Genomic DNA, 27,941 nt, shown 5'->3' with positions numbered 1-27,941 from the left:
CCCCCCCCCACAGCAAGAAGCTCGCCAGGCCGCGAGTGGATCGGCCGCGAGCGAAGCTGCTGCTTCGCTCATGGCCAGGCTAGCTTCTTGCTGTGAGAGGGAGGGGAAGAGGCAGGCATGGCCGCCGGCATGCCAGCGACACAAACGCGCATGTGCGGAGCTGCTGCGCATGCGCATTTGCGTCGCCTACTGGTGAAAACGTGAATGTGCGGCAACTCTGCACATGCACATTTGTGCCCACTGCTGGCAAAAATGTGCATGTACGGCAACTGCGCATGCGCATTTGCGCGCAGCTGCCGCGCGAGCTTGGCACCTGGGCCGTCGGCTCTCCCCCACCCCCGGAGGTGGTCCCCGACCACAGAAAGATTGGGGACCGCTGAAATAAAACATCAGTAAACCATTAAAACAGTCCAATGAATAATTGTTTTAAAGTAAGAAAATGGACATAGTCAAGATATAGTCCTGTCCTATGTGTGCAGAGAGCAGGATACAGTGTTCTAAGGGGAAATATCCTATTTTTTTCCCTGGGGGCTATAGGAAAATGTACATAGTCTTGGTGGGGATGGCATAGGGGTCTTCCAGTGCCTTCTTCAGCCAGGCCAGTTTGGTTACAGGGGATGCAGAGAGACTGTACTCATATGACTACATTAATTTGAAATCCACAGAACAGTATTTGTAGAATGTATTCTTTGTGTACTTTATATGCTATGTGACATGTGAACAGGAGCATGTGGCAGTGGATGCCTAGATGTGGATTTGACAGTCGTGCCATTCTCTGAGGTAGACATGAACCTGTTATAACTTTGGCAGTTTGTGGTGAAGCTTGATAGATATGATGTTCCTAGAGGCTGGATTTGGGCCAATATGTTTGGCTGTTGTGCCTAATAATATTATGTGATCTTTTGTAACGATCATACACCTGATAAATGAAATATTAACTGTTACTGCAGTACTGCTTCAATATTGAGATGGTAATTGTACTTTGTAGAGGGAATACTATGAGGTAGATTTACAAAATCTTTGGTGGAATCTGGCTAATACTGCAGGGAAAACTCTTACAGTCACTCTCAGCAATCATATGGTCTTTATAAAATCAGCTTTCTGGCATCAGCTTCTGACAAGCACGATTGCATACAACTTTAGAACTGTTGGATTTCATTAAAATATTGTGAGATTGCTTGGCGTTATATGTATAGCTGATAAAAAGCAGTATTTTAGTCTTCTGTAAACTGAAAATAATATATAATCCAGCAAGCAAAAAATACGCTGTTAGATTCACCCACTGTAGCTCAAACAACATGTTTAATATCCCAAAATGGATGCCAGCCTTTAAGATATGCCAGTTCCCCGGTGGGACCTGAGAACACATCATACATATACCAGTCCACTTTATGATTTAGGCTTAGGCTCAAGGATAAAATGGAGGAAAGGAGAACAATGTAAGCCACTTGGGGTCCCCACTGGGGAGAAAGATGAGATATTCATGAAATAGAGAAAGAAGAAATATCACCTGTCAGACTTTTCATTTTATATAAATTATATATATGCTGTAGCTTCACAAAAACTCAGTGGAGAGAGATAGAAACAGTTTGTAAATTCTACCCCTTCCCCCAAAAAATCTTCCCTTCTGAGATTCTGTAACTTCTCAAACTCTGAAGCAAGCTAATTCTCTCCTTTCTGTTTTATCTTAAGTTATCAGGTGCTCCTAACATTCTGTGCTCCAAACAACGATCTGTGCTCAGTTATCAAACTCTTTTGGTGGTGTTTTCCTCTTTTGGTTAATTTATAAAGTCTGTGAAGTCCCCTGATTATATATAGATCCCTACTTATCTGGTTCGAGCCTCTTGTGGCGCAGAGTGGTAAGGCAGCAGACATGCAGTCTGAAAGCTCTGCCCATGAGGCTGGGAGTTCGATCAACGTTGACTCAGACTTCCATCCTTCTGAGGTCGGTAAAATGAGTACCCAGGTTGCTGGGGGGTAAACGGTAATGACTGGGGAAGACACTGGCAAACCAACCCATATTGAGTCTGCCATGAAAACGCTAGAGAGCGTCACCCCAAAGGGTCAGACATGACTCTTTGCTTGCACAGGGGATACCTTTACCTTTACCTTACTTATCTGGTTGGCATGGGAGTAAAACCATTTCTTCAGCTAGTAGGTATCATTCATGCTTCCATCACATTTTGCTTTATCCTGCTTTGATGGGAAAAGAAGACTTTATTTTAGTCGCTGTTGAATTTAATTCAATTTATTTAAATGTATTTGTAAACCTAGCTTTTCCTTACTAAAATCTGTGGGTTCAGAGACCAGGACACTGAATGTTAATTTCAGTTTTTGAATCTAGAACAGTGGTCCCCAGCCCCTGGTCCAGGGACTGGGACTGGTCCGTGGATCAGTCGGTACTGGGCCGCAGCTCCTCCTCGTCCTCCTCCCTGGCTGCTGCCTTGGGGGCTGTCCTGCCACTCTGCCGCCGGCTTGCCTTTGGTGCTCTCCAGTGGCCGCCATAGATGGGGCTCCCCTCGGTGTGGCACTGCGCAGATGCTGCTGGCAGCGCCGGCCAGCGGACGGCGGGAAGTCGGGGGTGCCGGCGGGAAAGCAAATGGAGCAGGGGCTCAGGCGGTGGTGGTGTTGCTCGGCAAAAGACTACTCCCTCGGGCCTCAGTAAAATTGTCAAGCGTTGACCAGTCCCCGGTGATAAAAAGGTTGGGGACCACTGCTCTAGAATACAGAAAACCAAAACTAAACTGAGGAAACCCCCTGAAAGCACCACCATATTGGTCAAGTTCAGTTCTAATTGAATCTAGCAGTCGGGCTAATTGCATTGGCCATTCATGATAGCAGAATTGCAATCCTGCTTTGTAAAATTCAGAAACAAATTCACCAAGCCATTTTGTTAACTAAAAATTATATTTAACTGCTATCTGAAAATAGCATGTGCTGTCTCTGATCTATGAGCCTCTTGTGGCGCAGAGTGGTAAAGCAGCAGACATGCTGTTTGAAGCTCTGGCCATGAGGCTGGGAGTTCAATATCAGCAGCCGGCTCAAGGTTGACTCAGAATTCCGTCATTCCGAGGTTCGTAAAATGAGTACCCATCTTGCTGGGGGGTAAAATGGTAATGACTGGGGAAGGCACTGGCAAACCACCCTGTATTGAGTGCCATGAAAACGCTAGAGGGCGTCACCCCAAGTGTCAGACATGACTCAGTGCTTGCACAGGGGATACCTTCACCTTTATCTCTGATCTATCTCACATTCTTCTGCCAGGGATGCTCTTATAATCTCCCAGTCTTTCATTTCCCCTAGCTCACTAGTAAACCACAGAGCCTGGTTCTGTGGGAGAGGATGTCTGTTTATGGCCCCAAACTAAACACCATCCCATGCAGCAACAAGGGTTCTAATTGGGGCTTACTCCCAAATGTTCATGAGATTGTAGCTTTCTTTCAAAGTCAGTTCTCAAACTGGTCTGCAGCCTAAAAACAATACAAATGATAAAACAAGCAATAAAATCAAACAAAACAAACAATAAAATAAGCAAACCAAACATTTGTAACCTCAAAATCAGTACTACAAGCTCAGTAGAATATTGTTCTAAATGCCTAGTAGAATATTTTTGTCAAATTCCACAAAAGTCAACTGATAAGACGGAATGCATTTCCTTAGGAAAGGATGCCACAGCCGTAGACCTTCATTCTACAGCAAAGACATTCATTCCACTGAAAATACCATAGCTCTAGTGCAGCGGTTCTCCACCTTCTTACTGGCGCACAAAAATCAAGATGGCATGGAGGTGGCCAGTGCCATGGCTCCGCCACCTCTGCTGCCGCCTCCGCCCGCTGCCGCCTCCTACCGCTGCAGGCTGACACCGCCACCACGTGGCAGCCAACCTGGCGACCCCGCGAAGGGGCCAAGCCGACCCTAAGGTTGAGAGCCACTGCTCTAGTGGATACCAGTCTTGCAAAAGGTTGTCCCCAAAGCAGGGCATCAGCAGACACTTAAAATACTCAGCAAGAGAGAGGATATCACGCAGGGGAAAGTGTATGAATGCCTCTGTGCTTTTTATCTTGTGCATTAAAAATAGCAGTATATTTACTTGTTGCAGGCCTGTCTGTGAGAAGTGTTTGCTGGCGAGGAGATCACATTCTAGTCGGAACACAAGACAGTGAAATTTTCGAAATTGTGGTGCATGAACGCAATAAGCCTTTTCTGATCATGCAAGGGCATTGTGAAGGAGAGCTGTGGGCCCTGGCAGTTCATCCTACAAAACCATTGGCCATGACTGGAAGTGATGATCGATCAGTCAGGTTAGCTCATTTGAAACCTCAAAAGAGATATATAACCATGTGTTGAGTTCACATATACAAATTGATTGGTGACGTTTATGTGAGTTTTTTTTTGCTTTCTTATATGTGCAAGTTTTGATATAATTTTATTTATTTATTTTAAGTATTCTACCTTTCCCCTGAAGAACTCAAGGCAGCTCACAAAATTTGTCAACAGCATCACAAATTACACTGAACTGGAATAAGTCAAGGGATTTGGATGGGGTAGGGAGGGTGGCTATGGAATTTTGTATTATGCCTTCAATAAAATAGAGAAAAGGAGAACAGTCCCCCCCCCCAGAACTCCAAGGAAGAAAAGTTGGATAAAATATATAAAATAAGTGATCTAATTTTCAGGTGAGCTGAATTTTTAAATCAAAACTTCCTAGTTTACCTGTTTATATTCAAAGTATATGACCCAGTATATGACCCAGCTTGTACAGATATATTTAAATGAAGGAAGCACTTCTGCATGTGTTATGTTAAGTCCCAGGATATCATTAGTGTTACTGTTGCATAAATAGCTCCCCTTATTTGAGCCAGCATGGTGTAGTGGTTAAGAGCGGTGGCTTCTAATCTAGTGAGCCGGGTTTGATTCCCCACTTCTCCACATGCAGCCAGCTGGGTGACCTTGGGCTCATCACAGCTCTGATAATGCTGTTCTGACTGAGCAGTCCTGTCAGAGCTTTCTCAGCCTCACCTACCTCACAGGTGTCTGTTGTGGAGAGGAAAAGAAGGTGATTGTAAGATGTTTTGAGACTCCTTCAGGAAGTGAAAAGCAGGGTATAAAAATCAACTCTTCTTGGTCTTCTTTTCTGTTACAATAACAGTACTTTGTTACTTCTTGTTGTGTATTCTCATCACACTGTTAGATTTTGTGCATACTTAGACTGAGAAATTTCTAACACTAGAGCATAGGTGTGAAAATCTTCTCCATTTAGAGAAAAAGTGTGGACTGAACATGTCGAGGATGGAGGAATTATGTTTTCCTGCTCAGTTTCTCTTCATTGGTCAAATTCAAATTATCCACCTGCCTTCCTGCAACAGCTGTTCTTAAGTCTGTGGATCTTTTGGGGACAAACCTTCTCCCCCTTGAACATGCACAATCAAGACTATACCTCTGAAGGGCCCATTATGCACAGAGTGGAAGGTCTGCATTCGGGGTGGAATGGCGGCAGCTAAAATCACCAATTATGCACGCTGCAGGCAGCAACCGGGTGCAGAGTCAACGTAAATCGCCGAAAAAGGCACGTTAGCGAAATGCGGAAGAAAGTGGAGCTTCCCGGGACCAGGGCGCAACCAGAAGCGGCTCCAGAATAGCTGCGTGCATAATTGGATACTCTGGGTTTTGCCGTTGTTGCGTTCTGTCCCGTGCATAAGCGGTTTGCTTCGCTTCCTCCTCCGCCGCGTTCTCCATGCCGCCGTTTCAGCGGCTGTGCATAATAGGCCAAGGGAAGGATTTTCATACCTTAAAACAAGCTCTAGAATGTTAATTCATCATTGTGAATGCACAGAGAACCATTTAAAGAAGGCAAGCAAAATATATTCTCATTTGCCTCACATTCTGCATTTGTTATGGTGAATAATGATTTTTTATTTGGAATTTGTTTTCTCACTTACATCTGATCCTAATTCTTAATATATCACAGAGATGTAGTAACGGGGCTGTGATGAATGTTCATGGCATTCACATTTTGACGTGAAAATTGCCATTTCTAGGGGGGGACAAAAGTCATGCTGAAAGACAAAACTTTTGCAAAATTTGCAATAAATTTGCAATAAAAATGCACAGTGCTTTCCTTGTATTGGCAATCAGGATTTCGAGAAATAGGAGATATGTGGATTGTGTAGTCTGTTACTTCACATACACCAGTTTGGTGTAGTGGTTAGGAGTGCGGACTTCTAATCTGGCATGCTGGGTTCGATTCTGCACTCTCCCACATGCAGCCAGCTGGGTGACCTTGGGCTCGCCACGGCACTGAAAAAACTGTTCTGACCGAGCAGTGATATCAGGGCTCTCTCAGCCTCACCCACTCACAGGGTGTCTGTTGTGGGGAGAGGAAAGGGAAGGTGACTGCAAGCCACTTTGAGCCTCCTTCAGATAGAGAAAAGCGGCATATAAGAACCAACTCTTCTTCGTCTTCTTCTAAAGTAGCAAGTGTTGTTGATCCTGACACATCCATGCCTGTTGTAAATATATTGAAGAGGGTTGGTCATAAACTTACATGTATAATGTATATGATTGGAGCACTTGATCATATAACCAAAGGTTTACAACACATATCCCCATCCATTCAAATTCTAAACAAAAATGCAGCCATTCCACCCTAAATCATTACACAACTAGTGAAATGGACATTGGATTTCCATAGACAATGAAATAATGATTAATTTTATTGTGATCTTGAAAAAAAATTAAGGAGCGGCCTAACAAGGCAATTGATTACCCATTTGCTGAACAGCCATGTATATCTTACAATGATTACTCTCCAATTTTCAGGGATGTTTGGGGGACATTGGCCCTGGGGATTAATCCAGTCCTAGATACAGGAAGCTCATGAATATAAGACATAGGCTTCAACATGGAATTTTTAAAGAGAAACCTACTATACAGATAATGATCTTTCTTTACAATGTTTATGCTGAATACTTTTCTTGTAGAATATGGAGCCTTATAGACCATGCACTGATTGCACGGTGCAATATGGAAGAACCAATTCGTTGTGCAGCTGTTAGTACTGATGGAATTCATCTTGCACTTGGAATGAAAGATGGTTCTTTCACAGTACTTCGAGTTAGGTATGTTTATAAATTAGAGACTATTAAACAAAAATAAACACAGAATCAGCTAATTATTTCAGACTAGTTATGTCACACTGATACACTGCAGTTAAAAAAGTATAACAGCATGCTGGTAAAAAAACTTGATTTTCTCATTCAAAGGTCTGCCTTCTATCTGGCATTGCTGCATGGCATCACTGTGAGATCCATCCTTCCATTTAGTCCCCTATAATGTGTTTGTGTGATACACGAGACTAGTACTGCTGCATACAGCTGGTTTTTGTAGACTTGTCTGGTAGTTGGGAGAATTCTGCATAAGTGGGATCCAAGCCCCCCTACAAATTGGCCCACTATAAGTTTGTAAAACATTCTTTCCCCCACATGTACACCATACATGACCCTGACCCCTATGTGTAATCTTGTATGTAATGAAAAAAACACCTGTTTTATTTTTGAAACTAAGTTAAGGCTGCAGGCCTAAGAACATTTTTCTGAGAGTAAGCCCTGTTGAGTAAAATGAGACTTATTTCCATGTAGACCAGTTTAGGATTGCCCCCCAAAAGAGCATATCATGGTAGTGAGCTTTGCAGCCCATACCAGTCATCTCAATCCTACGTGCAGCTCAGTAAAGTGTAACCATCCCCCCCCCCCCCCAATCTTCAGGCTTTGTTCATAAGCAATGGCTGGATCTTTCAAGCAGCCTGCCATTGGAAAATACTGGCGGGATTCCCCCCCTAAATGCACCTTTCTGAAATTTATGGGGCTTTTTTTGTCAGTAAGGATCCCCCGAATCCCCACAATGGCCTCTTGGATCTTAGAGGGCCACTTAAGGGAAGGAAAAGATTAGGAACTACCATTTCTGCTAGTAGGTCAGCCACAGAATCAAATCCAGTACTTAATTTTATTTTTATTTTGGTCCCCCAGACAGGTAAGTGTGTACAGATGAGGATTTCCTGATTAACCTGTAGCTGCCTCACCTTGAAACTGGGGATTGTCTTCTGTCATTTTATAAGTGTCTTCTTGATGGGAGTACAAAACCTGTACGTGTGAATCTGATAGAGAGCTAGGTACAATACAGAATGAAATTTAAGCCTACAATTCTTAGAGCATGTTCACCCCGTTGAATAAAGTGGGACTTACTTCTGAGTAGATCTCAATAGGATTGCTCCCTAAATGTCTTTACATATAGTCTTAACAATCTGATATTTTTTCTGTTTCTGTGTTGCAGAGATATGACAGAGGTTGTTCATATTAAAGATAGGAAAGAAGCTATACATGAATTAAAATATTCACCTGATGGAAATTTCCTTGCAGTTGGCTCCAATGACAGCTCTGTTGATATTTATGGTGTTATTCAGCGGTACAAAAAGGTTGGAGAGTGTGCTGGATCCACAAGTTTCATCACTCATATGGACTGGTCATTGGACAGTAAATATTTGCAGACCAATGATGGCAGTGGGAAAAGGCTATTTTACAGGATGCCTGGTGAGGTTTTATTTATGCGTGAATATAGGCAGAAATCTTGATGTTTAGGTTGCCAAATGCTTTTAGAACAACCCATTCTTGTTACAGTGGTTGTGGCCAGTATTTCCTCTCCAAACCAGTCCCCACTAGGCTTGGCACCCTGTTATCCTCCTTTGTAAAAATAGATTTGCAGTTCAACTCTTTTCCTATCTGAGCATGACAGCTTAGCTTTAGTGCATGAAAAAAGAGATAGAATGCTGAAACTGTCTGTAATGCATAAATATTAAAGATTTCTTGGCTTTCAGTATGCCACTGGGTTTTTGGGTAGAGTAGTGGTATCATCCAAAAGGTTAGCCATGTTGGTGAATGTAAAAAATATTGTGACACCCCTTAGACTAACTATTGATATATTGTGTTCATATGTGCTCCCCCACTCTGGTGTCAGGATATTTATTACATTTCCTTTAGTTCTCACATTATTTACTAAGTTCATCCACCTTTTTTCTTCAGGCCATGAACATAAATTAAAAACTATTTTACATCCCAATAATTTGCTTATTTATTCATTAATTTTAATTTCTATCTGGTGTTACCATACAAACAGGAATTAGAGTCACTTTATGTGCATAAACTGTAGAAACAAATCAGCAGTAATAAAATTTCAAAATCTCAGTAACAATGTTGAATTCAGGCACCTGAAGAAATGGGAGGCTTGTTTTTATTTTATTTATGCATTATTGATCAGACAGCTAAAATAATGAATATTGTCATTGTCTTAATAGATGACATGAACGATTAAAAGTTGTGTCTTTTATGATTAGGTGGAAAAGAAGTGGCAAATAAAGAAGAACTAAAAGGCATCCAGTGGGCTTCATGGACCTCAATTTCAGGCCTTGAAGTTAATGGAATATGGCCTAAATATTCAGATATCAATGATATCAATTCCGTAGATGCAAATTTTATGGGCCAAGTTTTAGTTACTGCTGATGACTATGGAATAGTAAAACTATTTCGGTATCCTTGTTTAAGAAAAGGTAACTTTTTTTTGTTTAAACTGAATTTAATTAATAATGAGTTTTACACATGAAAAGCTGGGAATTCTTTTTTAAGGTAGAAAATTTATTTTAAGGGTTATATTAATTTTATATTAAGGGCTAGTTTAAATGTGCCCAAATGCTGAGCCATGTCCAATAGAATGTTAATTCCATCTAGGGTTGTCAGGTCCCCCCCCCCTGGCCACAAGTGGAGGATGGAAGAGTAGGTTTGCCAGATCCAGGTCAGGAAATTCCTGGAGATTTGAGGGTGGAGCACAGGGACTTCAGTGTGGTACTCACTGAATAAAATGGAACTTAATTCTGAGTAGACCTTCTTCTGCAACTTAAGAATTTTCTTATATAACTCTCTGACCCATTATCTGTCTGGCTGGACCTTCTTTCAGTCAGTCCCCCAATCAGCTTGTTCATCCACTCACTTGCATACTGGAGCCCTTCAGGGCTAAAACTCAAGAACATGCAAAACAGAAACTTGCCCTTACTGTCTGTTTGTATACATTACAACAACAGTATATTGCACAGCCCAGAAAACTCACAATAACCAACTAACTCCAGGCATGAAAGTCTTCAACAATTCATTGTATGATGCATCCTTTTCAAATACTGTTTTCAGGATTATCTCCCTGTATCGTTGGCTTCCACCAGCAAGTAAAGACTTGTTTTGCACCCTCAATAACTCTTATTGGCCCTCTTCCCTGATTTTGGTGTTATGTGTTTATATGTTTTATTTAATTATTTTATTATTTTAGATGTTGTTTTAATGATGAAATGTCTTGATGTTAGCTGTGTTGGGGAATCATTTGAGTGGAAAGGTGGCATAGAAATGTTTTAAGTAAATAAAGAAAATATCATTTGAAATATATAATTTGAAATAAAATATCATTTGAACTTTTTTTGCAGGAGCAAAGTTTAAAAAATATCTTGGTCATTCAGCACATGTGACAAATGTCCGATGGTCACATGATTATCAGTGGGTTATTTCTATTGGTGGAGCAGATCATTCTGTTTTTCAGTGGAAATTTGTTCCTGAGAGAAAGCTGACAGATTCTCTTCACATAGCACCACAAGGTGAGAGAAATGGCAACTGAGTGTGAAGGAGATTTAAGAGTTGCCCAAGGTTTCTATCCTTCATGTTTTTCCAGGCCACATAGTTGTGTTATTCCTATCTTGTTATTTCCCCTTGCAGACTGTTTTATACTATTCTTTACATCTTCACTGTTCTGTTTGACCACCTGAGATCTTACTTTCATTAGTGTCATGAGTACACTGACATCTGAAGTACTTGGAATTCAGCCTTGCCCACAAACAAACCAAAAAAACTCCATGGTCACTAGAAAAATCATTTTTCAGAGATCACAGAGGAATCAACACAGTCTTCTCTGTAGAACTGCTTTGTACTCAATACATGAAATACACATTCTTTTACCATCCACTCGTGGTGCCCTATTTTGTTATATAAATCTGGTGTGATTTTTGCCATAGTGAATATAGTAGATTGGGCGAAACAGTCAAATTTCAAATGCCTTTTTATAAAATATTATGAAAACTTTCAGCTATCCACAACTCCGTTCCGGTTCAGCTACCCATCTGCTCAAGTGAATTTTAAAGTGGACAGATTACAAATGGTAAATAATGGTAAATAAATATAGGCTGATTCCTCATGGGTGGAAAAGGCCAAGAGGGCAGTCACATGATACAGCCGCTGGGCAGGCCCCCTCCTGGGCTTGCCGTGGATCAGGACCTCAGTTTCTCCAGGCTAAGAGAACATCGGAGAATCCGTGTTCCCTTAGCCCACTGTGGGGCCAGCAGAGCCTGTCCTGTGGCAGGTCTGTGTGGAGAGGAAAGAGCTGGCCCTATAGTGGCTGGGGGTGGGGAATGCCCTGGTTGGTTTTGCGGCGCTTGGCTACACCGCAGGGCAGACTGAGGCATTTTTATTTTATTTTGCAGGATGGAGGGTTGCATTCCATGCAATCTCACCATCCTGCAAAAAAAAAAAAAAACACCTCCGTGTGACCCCATCGCATAGTGGAACCATTCTTTCGCTGCTGTGATTCCCAGGGGGACACAGAAAGCTTCAGACCATAAATCTCTGCAGCACCACAGTGGCAGTGGCCAGGTGCGGCTGCTGTCATATGAAATGGGCCACAGAGATCCTAAAGAGGTAGACTTAGAATGAAGTACCATTTTATTCAGTAGGCAGTGTCCTGCCTACACAGCTGAAGTCTTCCTGATTTGGGAAGCCTTAAAGCAAGCACCACTTTTATAATGATGACCTAAGCCAAATGGAGTTTGTTTTTTCCCCAAAAGGAGGGAGGACTGGGGCCTTGGAAGTAGAGAGACTAAACTAGAAAACTCACATAGTTATCACCAAAGATAAAACTGACTTTTGTTTTCAGTGCTGCACAAGTACTTTTAATTTGTGAGAGTTCTCATGATTTAAATATGTAATCACTTGTATGTTTAGTAGAGTACTTTTCAAATTACCTTCATGTTGATTCTGCTTTTTCATTATCTACTTGGTTTATTTTGTGACACAGAAAGCCTGGTTGATTCTAATAGTGAGGAATCAGATTCTGATCAGTCTGATGTTCCAGAGCTGGACTCTGAAATAGAGCAAGAGACTCAGCTCACCTACCGTCGACAGGTATGTTTTAATGAAACGGTGTGATTGTGCCTCCAAATTTGCAAGTCCTGCATAGTCTAGAGTTTGCCTATTGCTCAGTCCATAAGGCTGTGCAAGAAGTAGTGAGACAAAGTGGTCAGAGCAGTTACAACAGACGCATCCTGTCCACTTAGAAGCACTTGCCAGGGAAATATGAAGGATAATATACCAAAAAATATATTGGGTACAGTTCATGATGTTCATTTAACCCTTAAAATTTATTTTGTTTGGCTGTGATGATCAGACATGAGCTGGTCACTGGGTCTGTTCAGTTTGGCACTGAAAGACTCGAATGCCTGCTGAACATGTTTGCGCCAAGTTTTTTCCCAAAACTGTGCATGTGCAAAAATGCTGCCAGTCTAAACAGATCTCCTTCTATTAAGGTTGCTAAGATCAGCACCAAACAAAATATTTTTTTAACTGATTCAGCTGTGTATTTAAATAATTGTCTTCTGAGTGGAGGAACAGTCTGGCATGGTTGTGGGGCTGGAGAACTCAATTTGGGCCTTTGAAAACATGCATGTGTGAGTAACCAGTTGTACTGTTCTGAAGGAATAGGGTGAAGCAGCTTGCCCAACAGCCAGATTGACAGACAAAGAGTCTGTTGAAAAACTGCCTCCCTATTTGCAACTGGTGAACAGGACATGAGCTGAACTAGCAGGTGTTTCAACATCCCTGATAGTAGTAATTGTGAGTTCTGTGGAAACACTGTTTCAAATTTACATTCAATTCAAACGATGTTGGGAGTTAGCTTTGTTGCTTCTTTCAGCATTTTCTTCAAAGTTCTTTTAATGTTGTATATTATATTGTATATTTTTATAGATTCCTGTGGAAGTGGACAAATTTGTCAGGAACTGCATTTGATGACTTGTTAATTTTCTTTCACATGTTTTGGCTGTGCCTGGGTCCTTTTCTTAATTCTAGAAGCTATTGTAACAGCTGATCCTAAAGCAAGTTGTTGCAGTGAAAGTTCCCACAAAGCTCTTGAGTATGCAGTAGCTTGGTTCCCAAGTAAAGTACATGTTGGAATTTGGCTGTCTGTCCAGAGTATCAGAGTATAGACCCATCAGCATGGTGTGACACAGGGAGCAATCGTGATCAGATCTTCTCAGAAGCAGTTCCCTTTTTACTCAGCGGCACTTCCTTCTAAGAAAGTGTCCTTAAGATTGTAACCATAACTATAAATCATGCCTTTGCTGTTATATCTTCTGTGTAGATTTTTTTCAGCCTCTCTAATGGAAAATACTTTGAAGGCAGTGGAAAATTTGCCTCAGTACGCAGAGTACTTATAACAAATAGAAAGAGTAAAGAAGGCATCTTTTTTCCAATACTGTGATTAATTATATTGCAATTTGTATCCAGTGTTATCATAAACAACTACATTGTGCTGCATTTTTTTAAAAAGTAAGAAAACTGTCTGAAACCCTTGTTCAGATGTACACTGTTATGAAGAGCATATATATTCTCTACTAAGGTTTACAAAGAAGATCTACCTCAGCTTAAAGAGCAATGCAAAGAAAAAAGGAAAACTGCAGCATCAAAAAGAAGAGAACGGGCTCCAATCAATAGTATAAGGTTGCACTTTGTTCATGGGTATGCAAACAAGGAATTTTCTCCTAAAAGCATTTCACGAAGGTTGTTTTCTTACACATCGAATTTGTCTTCTAAATTAATATCTAAAGAATTCCTAAAATTATGATGCATGGTTTTTCTGACTTGGCATCTGCATTTAGTGGAGTAACTATGGGTTGGATTCTGTCAGTTTTCTCATTCAGCCTCACTTAATTCTTCTCATTTCTGTACCCCATGTTCCAAATGTTTGTGAAGATCCCTCAATCACCTCCTTAGGCTTTTTGGTGGTCAGGAGTGACCTCTTTATTTTTTACTCCAAAGGACATTTGATTGACACCTATCTATGAACTTAGTGCCAAGAGGAGTATATCCTTCTAAGACCAATGAAGTGAATGTTCTTGGATGAATGTAATTCTTTTTTGAATGATAGTTAGGATGTTAATAGAATAATACATTTTAAAAATTGCTTGATATTTATCAGGTCAGGGTGAGTGTGTATATATGTACATTTTAGGTTCCATGCCAAAAATGCTTACCTAAATCTCTGTGTTTAACAGATTATGTTTCTTGACATATTCTCCTAGTAAGCAGTGAATGTGAAAAAAAGTATTTGTAGTAGTTAAGAGAAAAATGCAAAATAAAACAAAGGCAGCATACTTCAACTGAAACATTTTTAAAGAGCCTTGACAAATTAGTTAGGATTTGTCCCTGAGAAAACCAGATAATTTTGAAATGGTGCTCTATCTCTATGAGCTATTTTCATCTTTCTTTCTGTCATCTCTGTGTCACTTGAAGAGTTTTAAATGCAATTTGTTTTGTTTTTCTTTCATAGAAGATATATTTTTATGAAACTATTGTTTTGAAAATCATTTTACTTAAATTTATGTAATGTAAATTCAGAAATGTTTAGATCAGTTTGCTGTTTAATGGTTCATATGGTCTTAACATCAAACTATTTTAATTAGTTACAGAGGCTATGACTGTCGGAGTAATTTATTTTACACCCAGACTGGAGAAATTGTATACCATGTTGCAGCAATAGGTGTGGTATACAATCGACAGCAAAACACACAGCGCTTTTATTTGGGTCATGATGATGACATTCTCTGTCTTGCTATTCATCCTTTAAAGGACTATGTGGCAACAGGCCAGGTAGGACTGATGTTTGGGTAAACAAAAGATCTAAATATTAATTAAAACATTACTAAGTAACGTTTCATAAATTTGAATTGCCTGTATCTGTGAAAGCATTTGAAAGGAATCATATGCCTTGACTTTTTCTGACATGTCAGAAAAAAGAATAAACATATCATAGAATCCTTTGTGTAGTCCCACACTAGGACTATGAAGATGCATAGAATCCTTTGTGTAGTCCCACACTAGGACTATGAAGATGCAAGCTAAGTGCAGAGGGAAAATGATCAAGCTTTCTAGAGCTTTCTGAAGCTCAATCCTACGCTGCATTGGGAGCTAAATATAATATAGATGTGAGAGCACCCCCACCTTTTGTTACCATCAGAAGAATTTTTTATTTGTATCTTGCTTCTCTGACAGATTTTGCCATTTCATCCATTTCTTACCTGAGGAAAATTGTTTCCACATTTACTGAACAATCCTGTTGAGAATTTAAGATGGCCTAAAATACACTCTTCAAATAATGTAAAGGTTGTAGCACTGCGATGAAGCAGAATGAGAAGCACTGTTTGTGTTTTCTAGGTTTTGATGAGGCTGATAGTGTTGCTGCTTATACAATCTGCCAGCAGTTACCTAAAGTACTATGGGGCTTCTTGGCTAAACACTATACTTTGAAAGAGAGCAATTCAGGCCCTCAAGAGTCTTCTGTGCAGGCAGCCATTCCCTCCCTCCTGGCCCTGTTGTGAACTCTACATGATTCTTTAAAAAAAACACGTTAATTTATATTATATAAATATAATTAATTAATTTAATTATATGAAAAAATGTTTTATTCCTCTCCTCTGAAGCCCCTTCAGTAGCTACAAAGAACTGAGAACAGGGGGTGCTCTTCCCCAGGAGCTGCATGGCAGTTTTAGTGGGAAAGCCTGGTTTAACTTGAGAAAGCCAAAATTGCAATGAGCTACTCAAATTTAATTTTTCCATATATTTAAGTTAAAGAGAAATATGGAAGCTGTGAAGAGATAATAAAATGTTAGTAGTGTTGTTCCTGTGGTACTACTAGTTTTATTGTGTTAGGTACTATCTTTAAACTTAAATATTCAATAAATATGTATGATCAGGTATGAAATAATTGTCTTATCTTTTTTATTCAAGGTTGGTCGGGACAGTTCAATTCATATTTGGGATACAGAGACAATCAAGCCACTGTCTGTGTTAAAGGGCTATCACCAATATGGTGTTTGTGCAGTTGACTTTTCAGGTATTCATTATTATTAATACGCCACGAGCCATTTGGGAGTGGTGGGAAATAAATCGAAATAATAATAATAATAATAATAATTATTATTATTATTATTATTATTATTATTATTATTATTATTATTATACTATTATTTTTTATAAATGAAGCAGCTTCCTTGTTTCTTGACAGCAGACCACTATCGAAGCATGGTACTGTTTGCCAGCGTATAAGACGATTGGGCGTATAAGACGACCCCCCAACATTTCCAATCAAAATATAGAGTTTGTTACATTACATTACAGTACTATGGGCCACCATGGGCAGCTATGTCTATCCCAACTGAAGTGCACCTGGCATATAGGACGACCCCCCCACTTGGCGGCATGTTTTTCAGGGGGGAAAAGTAGTCTTATACGACAGCAAATACTGTAATCTATTTTATGTGCAAATAAAATTGAAAAATCTCTTTTCTTAGACCTAGATCTCACTTCTCAGATTTAGGCTGATATGCTTTCCCAAATAAGAACCACGGTTACAGATTAGTTTTATTCCATTATGCCTATTTTCAGTTTCTCACTTGCATGTTGTAAAAGTAAATTACAAAAGCCTAATCCTTATTGATTTCAAATTGTGCGACTTTGCATTAATGACTTATTATAAAATATATAATTTTAATTGCCATTAATGAAAGAGGATTAGCTTTCTCAACATGAACTCTTTGTTCTTATTAAGACTCTTAGTGAGAGAGAGAGAGAGAACTGCTGAATGCCAAGCACTTCTTCATTCTGAATTGCATACTAGCGAGAAGTCTGCAAGCTTACCAGTCTGCTTGTCCCCCCATCCCATGATGGGTTACTAGAAGCTGCTTGAGAGGTGACTGGGTGACAGACGCTGCTGAGCTCAATTGCCCAAAGTCATCCTTGAGCATCATCACCTCAGCACAAATGATGCCCCAGCTCATGACAGGAGCTGTGCTTCTATGTTTATATGGAGTCAGACACAACACTGGCACTTTTGAAATAACTCCAGACTCTCAAACATTAATGGGGCTGATTATTTCCCATCTGCAGTAAGTTAATTGATCTCTAACTCTGGTTTCACCCTAGGCTATTCCAAATCTTTCATCTTGAGCTCGAAATTTGCAAGTGCCTTCTCATAATTTTTCATCCCTAAAGAGGATGAAAAAAAGATTTGTGGTTCCAATTGTCATAATTCCAGATAGTGATTCTCAGAGTCCATTCTAGATTAAATTTGTGGCCTATCTAGCCCAATATCTTGGATTTATAACAACATAATATTCTTGAGAAAATGTTAGACTCTTTTCTTAGTCTTGATTAAATGTTTTCTTTAAACCTAAAAATCTTAAATAGGTTCCTTTTTGGTTCTTTCTTAAGGATCAAAGACACCATAAATTCTGCCCCTCTACCAGTTCTGTGAAGAATTTTCTGGTACCTCTCATGTTTAAAAAGTAGAGATACAATACCTCCTGCCCCTTTACATGTACACTGTGAATAGCAGCAGAAGATAATTAACTTGTGGGTTGGGAAGATCCTTCCATGGCTTGTTCCTCTCTTCTTGATGCTAGACATCTGCATCTTGCTAAATACAGAATAATAATTCATATATACCCTTCTCATAATTCATTTTCTTTTGCAGCGGATGGCAAACGCCTCGCTTCAGTTGGAATAGATGACAATCACACTATTGTTCTTTGGGACTGGAGAAAAGGGGAGAAGCTTTCAGCTGTAAGGTGGGTACTTGTGGATTGTAAACTAAACATGAGCAGGCAGTGTGATGCAGCGGTAAAAAAGGCAAATGCCATTTTGGGCTGTATCAACAGAGGCATCACATCAAAATCACAAGATGTCATAGTCCCATTGTATACGGCACTGGTCAGACCACACCTGGAGTACTGTGTGCAGTTCTGGAGGCCTCACTTCAAGAAGGACGTAGATAAAATTGAAAGGGTACAGAGGAGATCGACGAGGATGATCTGGGGCCAAGGGACCAAGCCCTATGAAGATAGGTTGAGGGACTTGGGAATGTTCAGCCTGGAGAAAAGGAGGTTGAGAGGGGACATGATAGCCATCTTTAAGTATTTGAAAGGTTGTCATTTGGAGGAGGGCAGGATGCTGTTCCCATTGGCTGCAGAGGAAAGGACATGCAGTAATGGGTTTAAACTACAAGTACAACGATTTGGCTAGATATCAGGAAAAAAATTTTCACAATCAGAGTAGTTCAGCAGTGGAATAGGCTGCCTAAGGAGGTGGTGAGCTCCCCCTCACTGGCAGTCTTCAAGCAAAGGTTGGATACACACTTTTCTTGGATGCTTTAGGATGCTTTGGGCTGATCCTGCATTGAGCAGGGGGTTGGACTAGATGGCCTGTATGGCCCCTTCCAACTCTATGATTCTATGATTCTATGAATGCAGCTATTTCTGAAACTAGCCAAAGCATCATTCAGGTAGCATTAACCAGGATGAAAGTATAATTGCTCTGTGTTGAACTGGACCATTTAAATATGTAAAGTGGGAAAACAAGATCTTGCCTCACCTTCTGTGTCAGTTGGGCATCCACATATGTGCATAAATTGCATAGGCTCAGAATTTGACTATTGGTACCCCACATTCAACCTGTGGGAACCCAGCCCACTGCATTCTGGATCAGTTGAAGTTTCTGGATCAGGTATAAGATGAGTCCTGTGTAGAGTTAGTTGCAGTAGTCTAATCTGGCAATGACCATTGTATGGATCATAGGGGTTAGGTTGGACGCTGACAGATAAGGCATTAGCCACCATATCTGGCAAAGACAATAAAAATCTTGGCATGCCCTAGGCCTCCAGGATCATTCCCAAACTCCTGACAGTGGCCACAATGTTAATTGGACTTTGCCAGGAGTTGGGAGCCATAGCACCGCATCTGAGACTTGCCAACCCAGCCAGAGGACCTCCGTCTTAGCTGGATTTAGCTTCAACCAACTCTGTTTGAGCCAATCTGCCACTGCCTCCAGATAGTTGGACAGCATGTTTGCGGTTTCCTTATGTAAGCATGCACCCCTTTGCCATTTCAGCATGGACAACTTTTGCGGGTTTTGTTTATTTTTATTTTAGGCCAGTTCTTTCCCACATATTAAAGAGAAACTGTTTTGTGTATTGTTCTAGGGGGAGTAAAGACAAGATCTTTGTTGTTAAGATTAACCCCTTCACGCCTGATAAACTTATAACAGCTGGAATTAAGCATATTAAGTTCTGGCGAAGAGCAGGTAAGAAAAATAAGGCATTGAAATATTTTGAAAAGTCACTTAAATGTTGTTGTTATGGTTGCTGTAACAATAAACTTATTTACTTACCAGTTAAATTTCTGTGCACCAAAACATCCAGGGCCTGCACTAGGGGAATATATTGGGCTAATGCATAGATTCCAGTGTGTAATTCCAATAAAAAGGACTTGCAGAGGAGAAAATGGAGTTTCTATTTGATTTACTTCCTGTGAAACCACAATTAAATCATATGCAGATTTACTTGCCTTTTCTCATTTGTGTATTTCAGTTGCTTGCACTAATGCCTCAAAAGAGGGAACTAAAAAAAGCCAAAAAAGATTAAAAGTGATATGACTTTTGATTAAAATTACTTTGTGTTTTTTTTTTAGAAATTGTATGTATAATAATTTGTTTTGATTTTAATTAAGGAGGTGGACTGATTGGGAAAAAGGGCTACGTAGGCCCAATGGGGAAGATTGATACAATGATGTGTGCCGTTTATGGCTGGACGGAGGAGATGTCTTTCTCTGGGACATCAACTGGAGATGTGTGTATATGGAGAGATCTGTTCCTTATTAAAACTGTGAAAGCTCATGACGGCCCAGTATTCAGCATGCATGCACTAGAAAAAGTGAGTGGCTTATACTGGATATGAATCACTTAACTGAAAATAAATGGATGGTCAGGATCCAGAGAGCTAATGTATGCATGTCTAAGGAATTGTGCTTGTAAAGAAGGATATTCCATCATTTTTCTTTAAATAGTAGACCACTGTGTCATATTACAAATTGTTCTTTCAAGTTTCATAAGTGGCTTTTCACATGGCCTAGTGACTACTTGGATATACAAGTTCTTTGAAATCCAGTCTGTGACTGCATGATTTACTATCTATTGCTGTATTTTTCTGTTTTGTTATAGTTATTCTGCCACCTGATTCGTTAGTAGAATTTGGGGTTTTTTTTGGATTTAACTATTTTAAAATCCATTTTGTAAACTTCTTTGAGTTGCTTTGCTAGAAGGTCTAGTTAGGAAGTTGCTAAATAAACAACCAAAAAAACATGAGTATCTTTTAATAATGATAAAAGGCACAGATTTGGTTGAAAACTGAGTAGTTTGTCAATGTAATGTTTGTCTCTCAGTTCTGGAAACATTTCAGATGCAGCTGAAAACACCACTGAAATGTCAGCATGGTCGTCTGAATTTATTATGACACTTATATTCCGCACTATTTTGGGAACTCAGTGTGAATTAATTCATCTTTATCCTGTACATAGCCTGAGCCATATGGGAGGGTGGTATATAAATTAAATATAAATAATAATAATATTACTCACTGGCTGGGATTCAACCTAGATTTCTGTTTGTATGTAATATTTGCTTCCTCTCTCCTACGACAACCCAAAACTTAACCTGAAATGCTATTTTTGGAGGATGGGGAACCACCCAGGAATAGCTTGGGGGACTTGATCTCCCATAGAAGACAGATTAAAATCCCTCCACACCTGAAGAAATCTAGGCATACCAAGCAACTATCTCATTCAATGGAAGATTATTCCATTCATAGAATCATAGAGTTGTAAGGGATCTCCAGAGTTATCTAGTCCAACCCCCTGCACAATGCAGGAACTCACAACTACCTGCCTACCCACAGTGACCCCAATTTCATGGCCAAAGGATCCCCCATCACCACCAAAAATCTCCAGAATCCAGCCTGGCTTGGAGGCAATTCACTTACCATCCGATAGTGGTGATCAGCCATTCCCAGGGTATGCAAGGAAGGGCCACAAGATACAAACACTGGGACATCCCTTCCTGCCCACCCACTCACCAACTTCATAAAATCAGCATTTCTGTCAGATGACTATCTAGCCATTGCTTTAAAACTTCCAAAGGAGAACCCGCCACCTCCCGAGGAAGCCTGTTCCACTGAGGAACTGCTCTAACTATCAGGAATATTTTCCGGATGTTTACCTGAAAATTCTTTTGAATTAATTTTCAGTAACAGCACAAATTCATTCAGGGGAACTGCACAAATTTCCACCATTGACTGTATGTTAAACAAAGTAAAAATAATATGTGTGTTCTTCACAACTGCAGTGAAGGTTTGAAAGCTGAATATATTTAAATGTGATGCCAATAGCTATTAGAGTGCAGAATATTTCTGCTGTCCATTTGTTAATATTTTTCAGGGATTTGTAACTGGAGGCAAAGATGGAGTAGTTGCTCTTTGGGATGACACCTTTGAACGATGCCTCAAAACGTATGCCATCAAAAGAGCTGCCTTGGCCCCTGGCTCCAAAGGTGATTTGTTCTATATACTTCCATTGTTTATAAATTCAAATTTGGTATTCTGGTTCAGTACCTGCTCTCTTGCACAGTGTGAGGAAGTATAAACGTCAAGGTTTTAAATGCTGTTTAAAATTAGGTAGCATGCTACTTATTTGAGCATAGTGGTCTCTACTCTAGGCTCTGGGACCTGTGTGGGTTTTTAAATCATGAATTCCAGAGGAGGTTTGAGGTAAACAGGGAAATGAACATTTATGAACTTCTTGAATAGAATATGATAGTTCAATAAAGAGGTTACAGTTAGCCTGTTAAATAGAGGAGACAGGCAAAGATAGGGTACTTGTCATCTTTTCCATTTGGGCCTGATTGCACCCTAGGGCTAGTGATGGTCGCTATCATAAATCTTGGGGCAAGAGAGAACGTATTCGTTCCCGCTGCCAGAACTTCAGCACTAATGTGAATTCTTACCCCCATCCACTTCTTTTTAGGGTGAAAAACATTATTATAGCCACAGATCTCCAAGGTAATGAATAGAATTACACTAATCATCATACCACATAAAAAGCATTGGGTCCTTCCAATGACCTGCACTTATGATTGGCCCTCACTGGGGCCAATTGGCCCTCACATTACTCAAAAAAGGTGAGAGGTGTCCCCTACTGAGGGCCGATCAGAGCTTCTTCCTCACCCCCATCCTCCTTCTGGCACATCCCATGTGGACAAAGTACTAGCAAGTTGTGAGCTGTGGGAATCTGGACACCTGTTCATCCACCACCTGCCCCATTCCCTGGGCTCCTGCCCTTTGGGAGGCCAGGGAAGACTTCTGCTGCGTTCCATGCAGGCCGCCCTCCTCTCCATAGCTTCCTGGCCCCTGGGAAAGGGGAGCGAAGGCCGTGCAGCCATGTTCCTTCCCAGCCCTGCCACTTCCTTCCTGCTGCCATGGAATGAAATGGAGGACAGAGCAGGTATGCTTTGCCTCAGCCTGCCATTCCCACTGACCTCCTGACCGGCAGCAGAAGTTGGGAAAGGGCAAGCTCAGCTCAAAGCCCACTACTCTTGATGCCCTCATTTCCACTGGGGCAGGGGACAGGAGGTAAGGTGTCCACACTTCATCCCAGCCCTGCTGCTTTTGCCAGCCTCCTGCAGGGTGGGAGAGCTGTGATGGCCCTCAGCCCATTTTTAAAATGGGCTTCACCACTCGTAAAGTAATAAAAGTGTAGCTTTGCTTCTCAGGATAATGTGATCTTCTCTTAAACTCTCTCCTTCTTAGGTCTCCTTTTAGAAGATAACCCTTCTATACGTGCCATATCATTAGGACATGGTCATATTTTAGTGGGTACAAAGAACGGTGAAATACTGGAAGTAGATAAAAGTGGACCAATAACTTTGCTAGTTCAGGTAAGTATCAACAGTTTGTTCAAGTTTTTACTTATTGTGAAACTATAAATTCATCTTTGTGGCTTCTGTGCAGTCCACATAGAACCGTGCTGCGGAGAAGAGCTGGCAAGTTTTTAAATGATCTTTTTAGATCCCAGGAGTGCTCCCTCTTCCCTCAGAGTAGGCTGCCTTTCCCACCCAAAAGTCATGCAATGTGGGACACTCCTCCCTCAGTTCTCTTTTTGCCACTTCTGAGAGAGGACTGTTCAGCAAGCTGAAGCAGAATATTTACCTCAGATACAGAATAGGAGGTGAACAACTTATAATTATACTAGGGGCAAAGCCCATTTATAAAAATGGGCTTTGAAAGGGGAGAATGGGGAAGGGTAAGGGACACACTCCCACCCCCCCTCCTCTCCCAGAGCCTGCCCTCAAAAGCGGGTCCGCGTTCCTCCCCCAAGGCGAGACAGAACGGCAGGGCCACTCACCGGCTTTGCAGTGCTCCTGTCCTTGGATTGAAGATGCCGCTGGCGAGGCGAACGTGAGCCGGGCGTGAGACAAAGAGGCGGCGCTGGGCTGCCTCTTGGTCGCGCATGGGTATTGTTGCAGGCGGAGGCCCCTCTCGGTGCATCGTGGGTGGAGGAGGAGGAGCGTGACCGAGGAGGGCTGGCAGCAGGGAGGAGACGCAGCCCCGTAGAGGCGACTGCTGGCCAGACCGTTCGGCAAGTTTGTTTCAGCGTTTTGTTCGTCTGTAGGGTGGCTTGGGGGACGGCGCTGCTGCTCCTGCTGCTGCTGCGTGTGCTCAGGGGTCCGGCTGCGGGAAGGCAGCTCAGACTTTGTTGTGGGCGGCGTCTCTGCGCGGCGCGGGTGGAGGAGGAGGAGCGCGACCAAGCAGGGCTGGCAGCAGGGAGGAGACGCGGCCCCGTAGAGGCGACTGCTGGCCAGACCGTTCGGCGAGGTTTTTTCTGCCTTTTGTTCGTCTGTAGGGTGGCTTGGGGGACGGCGCTGCTGCTCCTCCTGCTGCTGCGTGTGCTCGGGGGTCCGGCTGCGGGAAGGCAGCTCGGACTTTGTTGCGGGTGGCCTCTCTGCGCGGCGCGGGTGGAGGCGGAGGTTCATGGCCGAGGAGGGCGGGCAGCACGGAGGAGACGCTGGCCAGCCCCTTCCCCGAGGCTTTTTCGCGGAGTTTTGTTGGCCGTAGGCTGCCTTGTTGGACGCGGCGGTGTGTCCTTCAGCAGCAGGGACTCCCTGCCCGGCGGCTTGACGCGGGGAGAGGCGCTTCGCGCCTCTCGCCGCGTCAAGCCGCCGGGCAGGGAGTCCCCGGCAGCCGCGCTCTGCGCGGCTGCCAGGGGCTCCCTTGAGCGGGGGCAGGCGGCTCCAGAGCGGCGTATTTTCGGCGGCGGCCATTTGTTCGTCTGTAGGGTGGCTTGGGGGACGGCGCTGCTGCTCCTGCTGCTGCTGCGTGTGCTCGGGGGTCCGGCTGCGGGAAGGCAGCTCGGACTTTGTTGCAGGCGGCCTCTCTGCGCGGCGCGGGTGGAGGCGGAGGTCCATGGCCGAGGAAGGCAGGCAGCACGGAGGAGACGCTGGCCAGCCCCTTCCCCGAGGCTTTTTCGCGGAGTTTTTTTGGCCGTAGGCTGCCTTGTTGGACGCGGCGGTGTGTCCTTCAGCTGCAGGGACTCCCTGCCCGGCGGCTTGACGCGGCGAGAGGCGCTTCGCGCCTCTCGCCGCGTCAAGCCGCCGGGCAGGGAGTCCCCGGCAGCCGCGCTCTGCGCGGCTGCCAGGGGCTCCCTTGAGCGGGGGCAGGCGGCTCCAGAGCGGCGTATTTTCGGCGGCGGCCATCTTCTTGTTGTGGCGGGGGCTCCCTCAGGCGGCAGCCTGACACAGCGAGAGGCGCTTCGCGCCTCTCGCCGCGTTAGGCCAGGAGCAACTGCGAGCCGCGCTGCGCGCGGCTCGCAGTTCCTGGGGCTGGGAATCGGAGGGACCAATCGGCAGGCGCTTCGCGCCTGCCGATTGGTCCCTCCGATTGTCTGTCATGAAGAACGGTCCAATCTGGACCCTTCCTCATCCCGGACTCATCCCGCCCCAGGACCCCTTACTGCTTTATTTAGACCGTGGCGCCCGCAGCGCCACGGGCGGTTTACAGATAGTCCATTGTTGATGAAGACATGGCCTTGTGGCTCCAAATGGAGAGTACTGAATCTGTCACCTCTATTCTGACAGAATTCCTTGATAATGCCTCAACCTTGCTACTATATCATCCCAGAAATGGAGGGAAGGAAGAGCAGTCTGTCTGGAAACTCTGGGAAATGGCCTCAGTGCCTCAAACCCACAAAAAGAGATAGCCCAACTGGCAGATTTATGGGCAATAGCTAGCTCAGTTAGCTTAGTGCCAGCCCCAGTGGTATCTAATCAGATGAGGAATCTGCCCATCTATGGCCACACCTAGCCACTGGTGAAGGAGAAATAGTTCAAGCCAGCTGATTTATGAGCCAATAGCTACCTCGGTGAGCTCAGTGCTAGCCCAGTGGTGCCTAATTGGATGAGGAATCTGCCCTGTCTAGGGCTGCACCTAGCCCACTGGTAAAGGAGACAGAAGAAGAAGCCAGGCATCGGTCCATTTATCATTCTCATTTAGAGGTGGTTCGTCTCCTCGATGCCAGCAGGCACCATCTCCTCAGTGCTGAGATTCATTTATTTATAATTTAATTTATACCCCTCCCAACACAGTTGGCCCGAGGCGGCTTACAACCTGATAAAACAATAAAATATAACAATACAAGTTCAATAAAACCCCCTTCAGATAATCCCCACTAAAATACAAGATCAGATCTGCTGATGCCGGCGGACTCTCTTGATCAATGCCAGTAACCAAAGAGAGGCCTGGCACCGAGAGTTTACGATCATGTAAGTTGTGACTGCATGCGATGCTAATTGTCATCATTTGGCACCAAGAGACACTATCAGTGTCAAGACTCATTCTCCGACAATGATGCCCCTGAGCACGCTTGCCACTGAAGTGTTGCCACTGAACATCACTGCTGAGTATTGACATAATGGTCACTGCCAAGCTTTGGCGCTGCAGAGCATTGGTGCCAGCAGTCACTGCCAAGTGGCACCGTTGAGCGTGGGGAAATTCGAGGGTTAGGCAATGGTAAACCACCACCCCCAATACCCATAACAGACTGGGAAAGAATCCAACATGTTTTCCAAGGCTGTATAGATGCCATCCCCTGTTGCCGCCAGGAGTCAGTCTTTGGTGCAGTTGCTGGCAGAGGATCCAAGACTGTCTCAGAACTGATTATTATCATGGCAAAGGGTCTGCATCTGGGTTAGGTTTCTACAGAGCTTAATACGAGTTTCCCAGTTATGGATGTTTTTTTATATAACCCAGAGGGGTACTAGCCTTCCATCTATAAAGGCTCTAGCTAAACTTGCATCCACACCTGCATTGACAGAGAATGGGATGTAAAGATTCAGATTATTTTGTTTAAAACTGATTTTTCTTGTTTGCTGTTTTTTCTCTGTAGAATAGCAAATGAAATGAAATTAATTTTTTTACAGGGTCACATGGAAGGAGAAGTTTGGGGCTTAGCTACCCACCCTCATTTACCTATTTGTGCCACTGTGAGTGATGATAAAACCTTAAGAATATGGGACCTTTCTCCAAGCCATTGCATGCTAGCTGTTAGAAAACTGAAGAAGGGTAAATTGTTGTTTTTTCCCCCCTTATATTTATACTCCTTAAACTCTAAACTGTTAGATAATTTTTAAAGTTTGTTTTTAAAAATATAAGAACATTTATGCTTTTGAAAGCGTAAGACTGAAATAGAATACTCAAATGAAGATGTTTGGTTGCAAGAGCAGATTAATTTTCTTTGGCAGAAGAGTCTCGTAAGGTAACTGAAGCTTTTTCTCAGAGCCTTCAAGGACATGGCAAGTAGCAGGCAACAGATAGATCAGTAGGATAAGGATTAAAATATGCTGCAGGAAAAAAATATGCTGTCAGGAGGAAAGGCAAACATGACCTGTTGCCCCCAAGCTAGGAAGCAGTGGTTTTCATTTTGCAAAGAATTTAGGGACAGACTGTGGCTCGTGCTGTTAATAAGAAAGAATAATAGAATCATAGAGTTGGAAGGGACCAACCCCCTGCACTATGCAGGACACTCACATCCCAATCGCTCATCTACTGTAACCTGCCACCCCCTTGAGCCTTCACAGAATCAGCCTCTCCGTCAGATGGCTATCTAGCCTCTGTTTAAAAATTTCCAAAGATGGAGAACCCACCACCTCCCGAGGAAGCCTGTTCCACTGAGAAACCGCTCTGTCAGGAACTTCTTCCGGATGTTTAGATGGAATTTCTTTTGAATTAATTTCATCCCATTGGTTCTGGTCTGACCCTCTGAGGCAAGAGAGAACAATTCTGCTCCATCCTCTATATGGCAGCCTTTTAAATCCTTGAAGATGGTTATCAGATCCCCTCTCAGTCATCTCCTCTCCAGGCTACACAGACCCAGTTCCCCCAACCTTTCTTCATACGAAGAATCCATTCATTCACCCATCATCTTGAACTAGGAACTCAATGAGGCAGCAGTGGGGCGAGGGGAGAGATAACTGCTCTTCACATAGTTACTGGGGAAGTGTAGTGTAGTGACTAACACGATGAGTGGTGAGCCTGGAAGTGTAGATCAAATTTCACCTAAGCTGAAATTTGATCTACACCTAATTTCACCTAAACTAGTTGGCCTCAGGAAAAGCACTACTATCTCACCCTCAGCTGCTCATCTGCAGTCTGGTGGT

At 42.7% G+C, this 27,941-nt stretch overlaps 1 protein-coding gene across 9 annotated transcripts in view; it reads left to right on the top strand.

Moving 5' to 3' along the window:
- The window catches only part of EML5 (EMAP like 5), a 105,304-nt gene that overhangs the window by 34,709 nt on the left and 42,654 nt on the right, over positions 1 to 27,941 (top strand). For 8 of the 9 annotated variants that reach the window (XR_013228557.1, XR_013228558.1, XM_077323435.1 and 5 more), the window contains exons 7-21: positions 4,100 to 4,301; positions 6,981 to 7,118; positions 8,329 to 8,585; positions 9,386 to 9,598; positions 10,517 to 10,684; positions 12,154 to 12,260; positions 13,753 to 13,871; positions 14,816 to 15,002; positions 16,140 to 16,245; positions 17,884 to 17,977; positions 19,387 to 19,487; positions 19,913 to 20,115; positions 21,674 to 21,785; positions 23,041 to 23,168; positions 26,706 to 26,847. Coding sequence is in view for 7 of the 9 variants with exons in the window: in XM_077323435.1 (XP_077179550.1) it covers positions 4,100 to 4,301; positions 6,981 to 7,118; positions 8,329 to 8,585; positions 9,386 to 9,598; positions 10,517 to 10,684; positions 12,154 to 12,260; positions 13,753 to 13,871; positions 14,816 to 15,002; positions 16,140 to 16,245; positions 17,884 to 17,977; positions 19,387 to 19,487; positions 19,913 to 20,115; positions 21,674 to 21,785; positions 23,041 to 23,168; positions 26,706 to 26,847 (2,277 nt within the window). In the remaining 2 variants the exon portion in view is untranslated. The remainder of the gene's footprint in view (positions 1 to 4,099; positions 4,302 to 6,980; positions 7,119 to 8,328; positions 8,586 to 9,385; positions 9,599 to 10,516; positions 10,685 to 12,153; positions 12,261 to 13,752; positions 13,872 to 14,815; positions 15,003 to 16,139; positions 16,246 to 17,883; positions 17,978 to 19,386; positions 19,488 to 19,912; positions 20,116 to 21,673; positions 21,786 to 23,040; positions 23,169 to 26,705; positions 26,848 to 27,941) is intronic. The other variant, XM_077323437.1, reaches the window with a different exon arrangement.

The sequence above is a fragment of the Paroedura picta genome, chromosome 2 (genome assembly GCF_049243985.1).
Source record: "Paroedura picta isolate Pp20150507F chromosome 2, Ppicta_v3.0, whole genome shotgun sequence".
In the NCBI taxonomy this organism is placed as follows: Eukaryota; Metazoa; Chordata; class Lepidosauria; order Squamata; family Gekkonidae; genus Paroedura; species Paroedura picta.
This window is presented reverse-complemented; position numbering and strand designations above follow the sequence as displayed.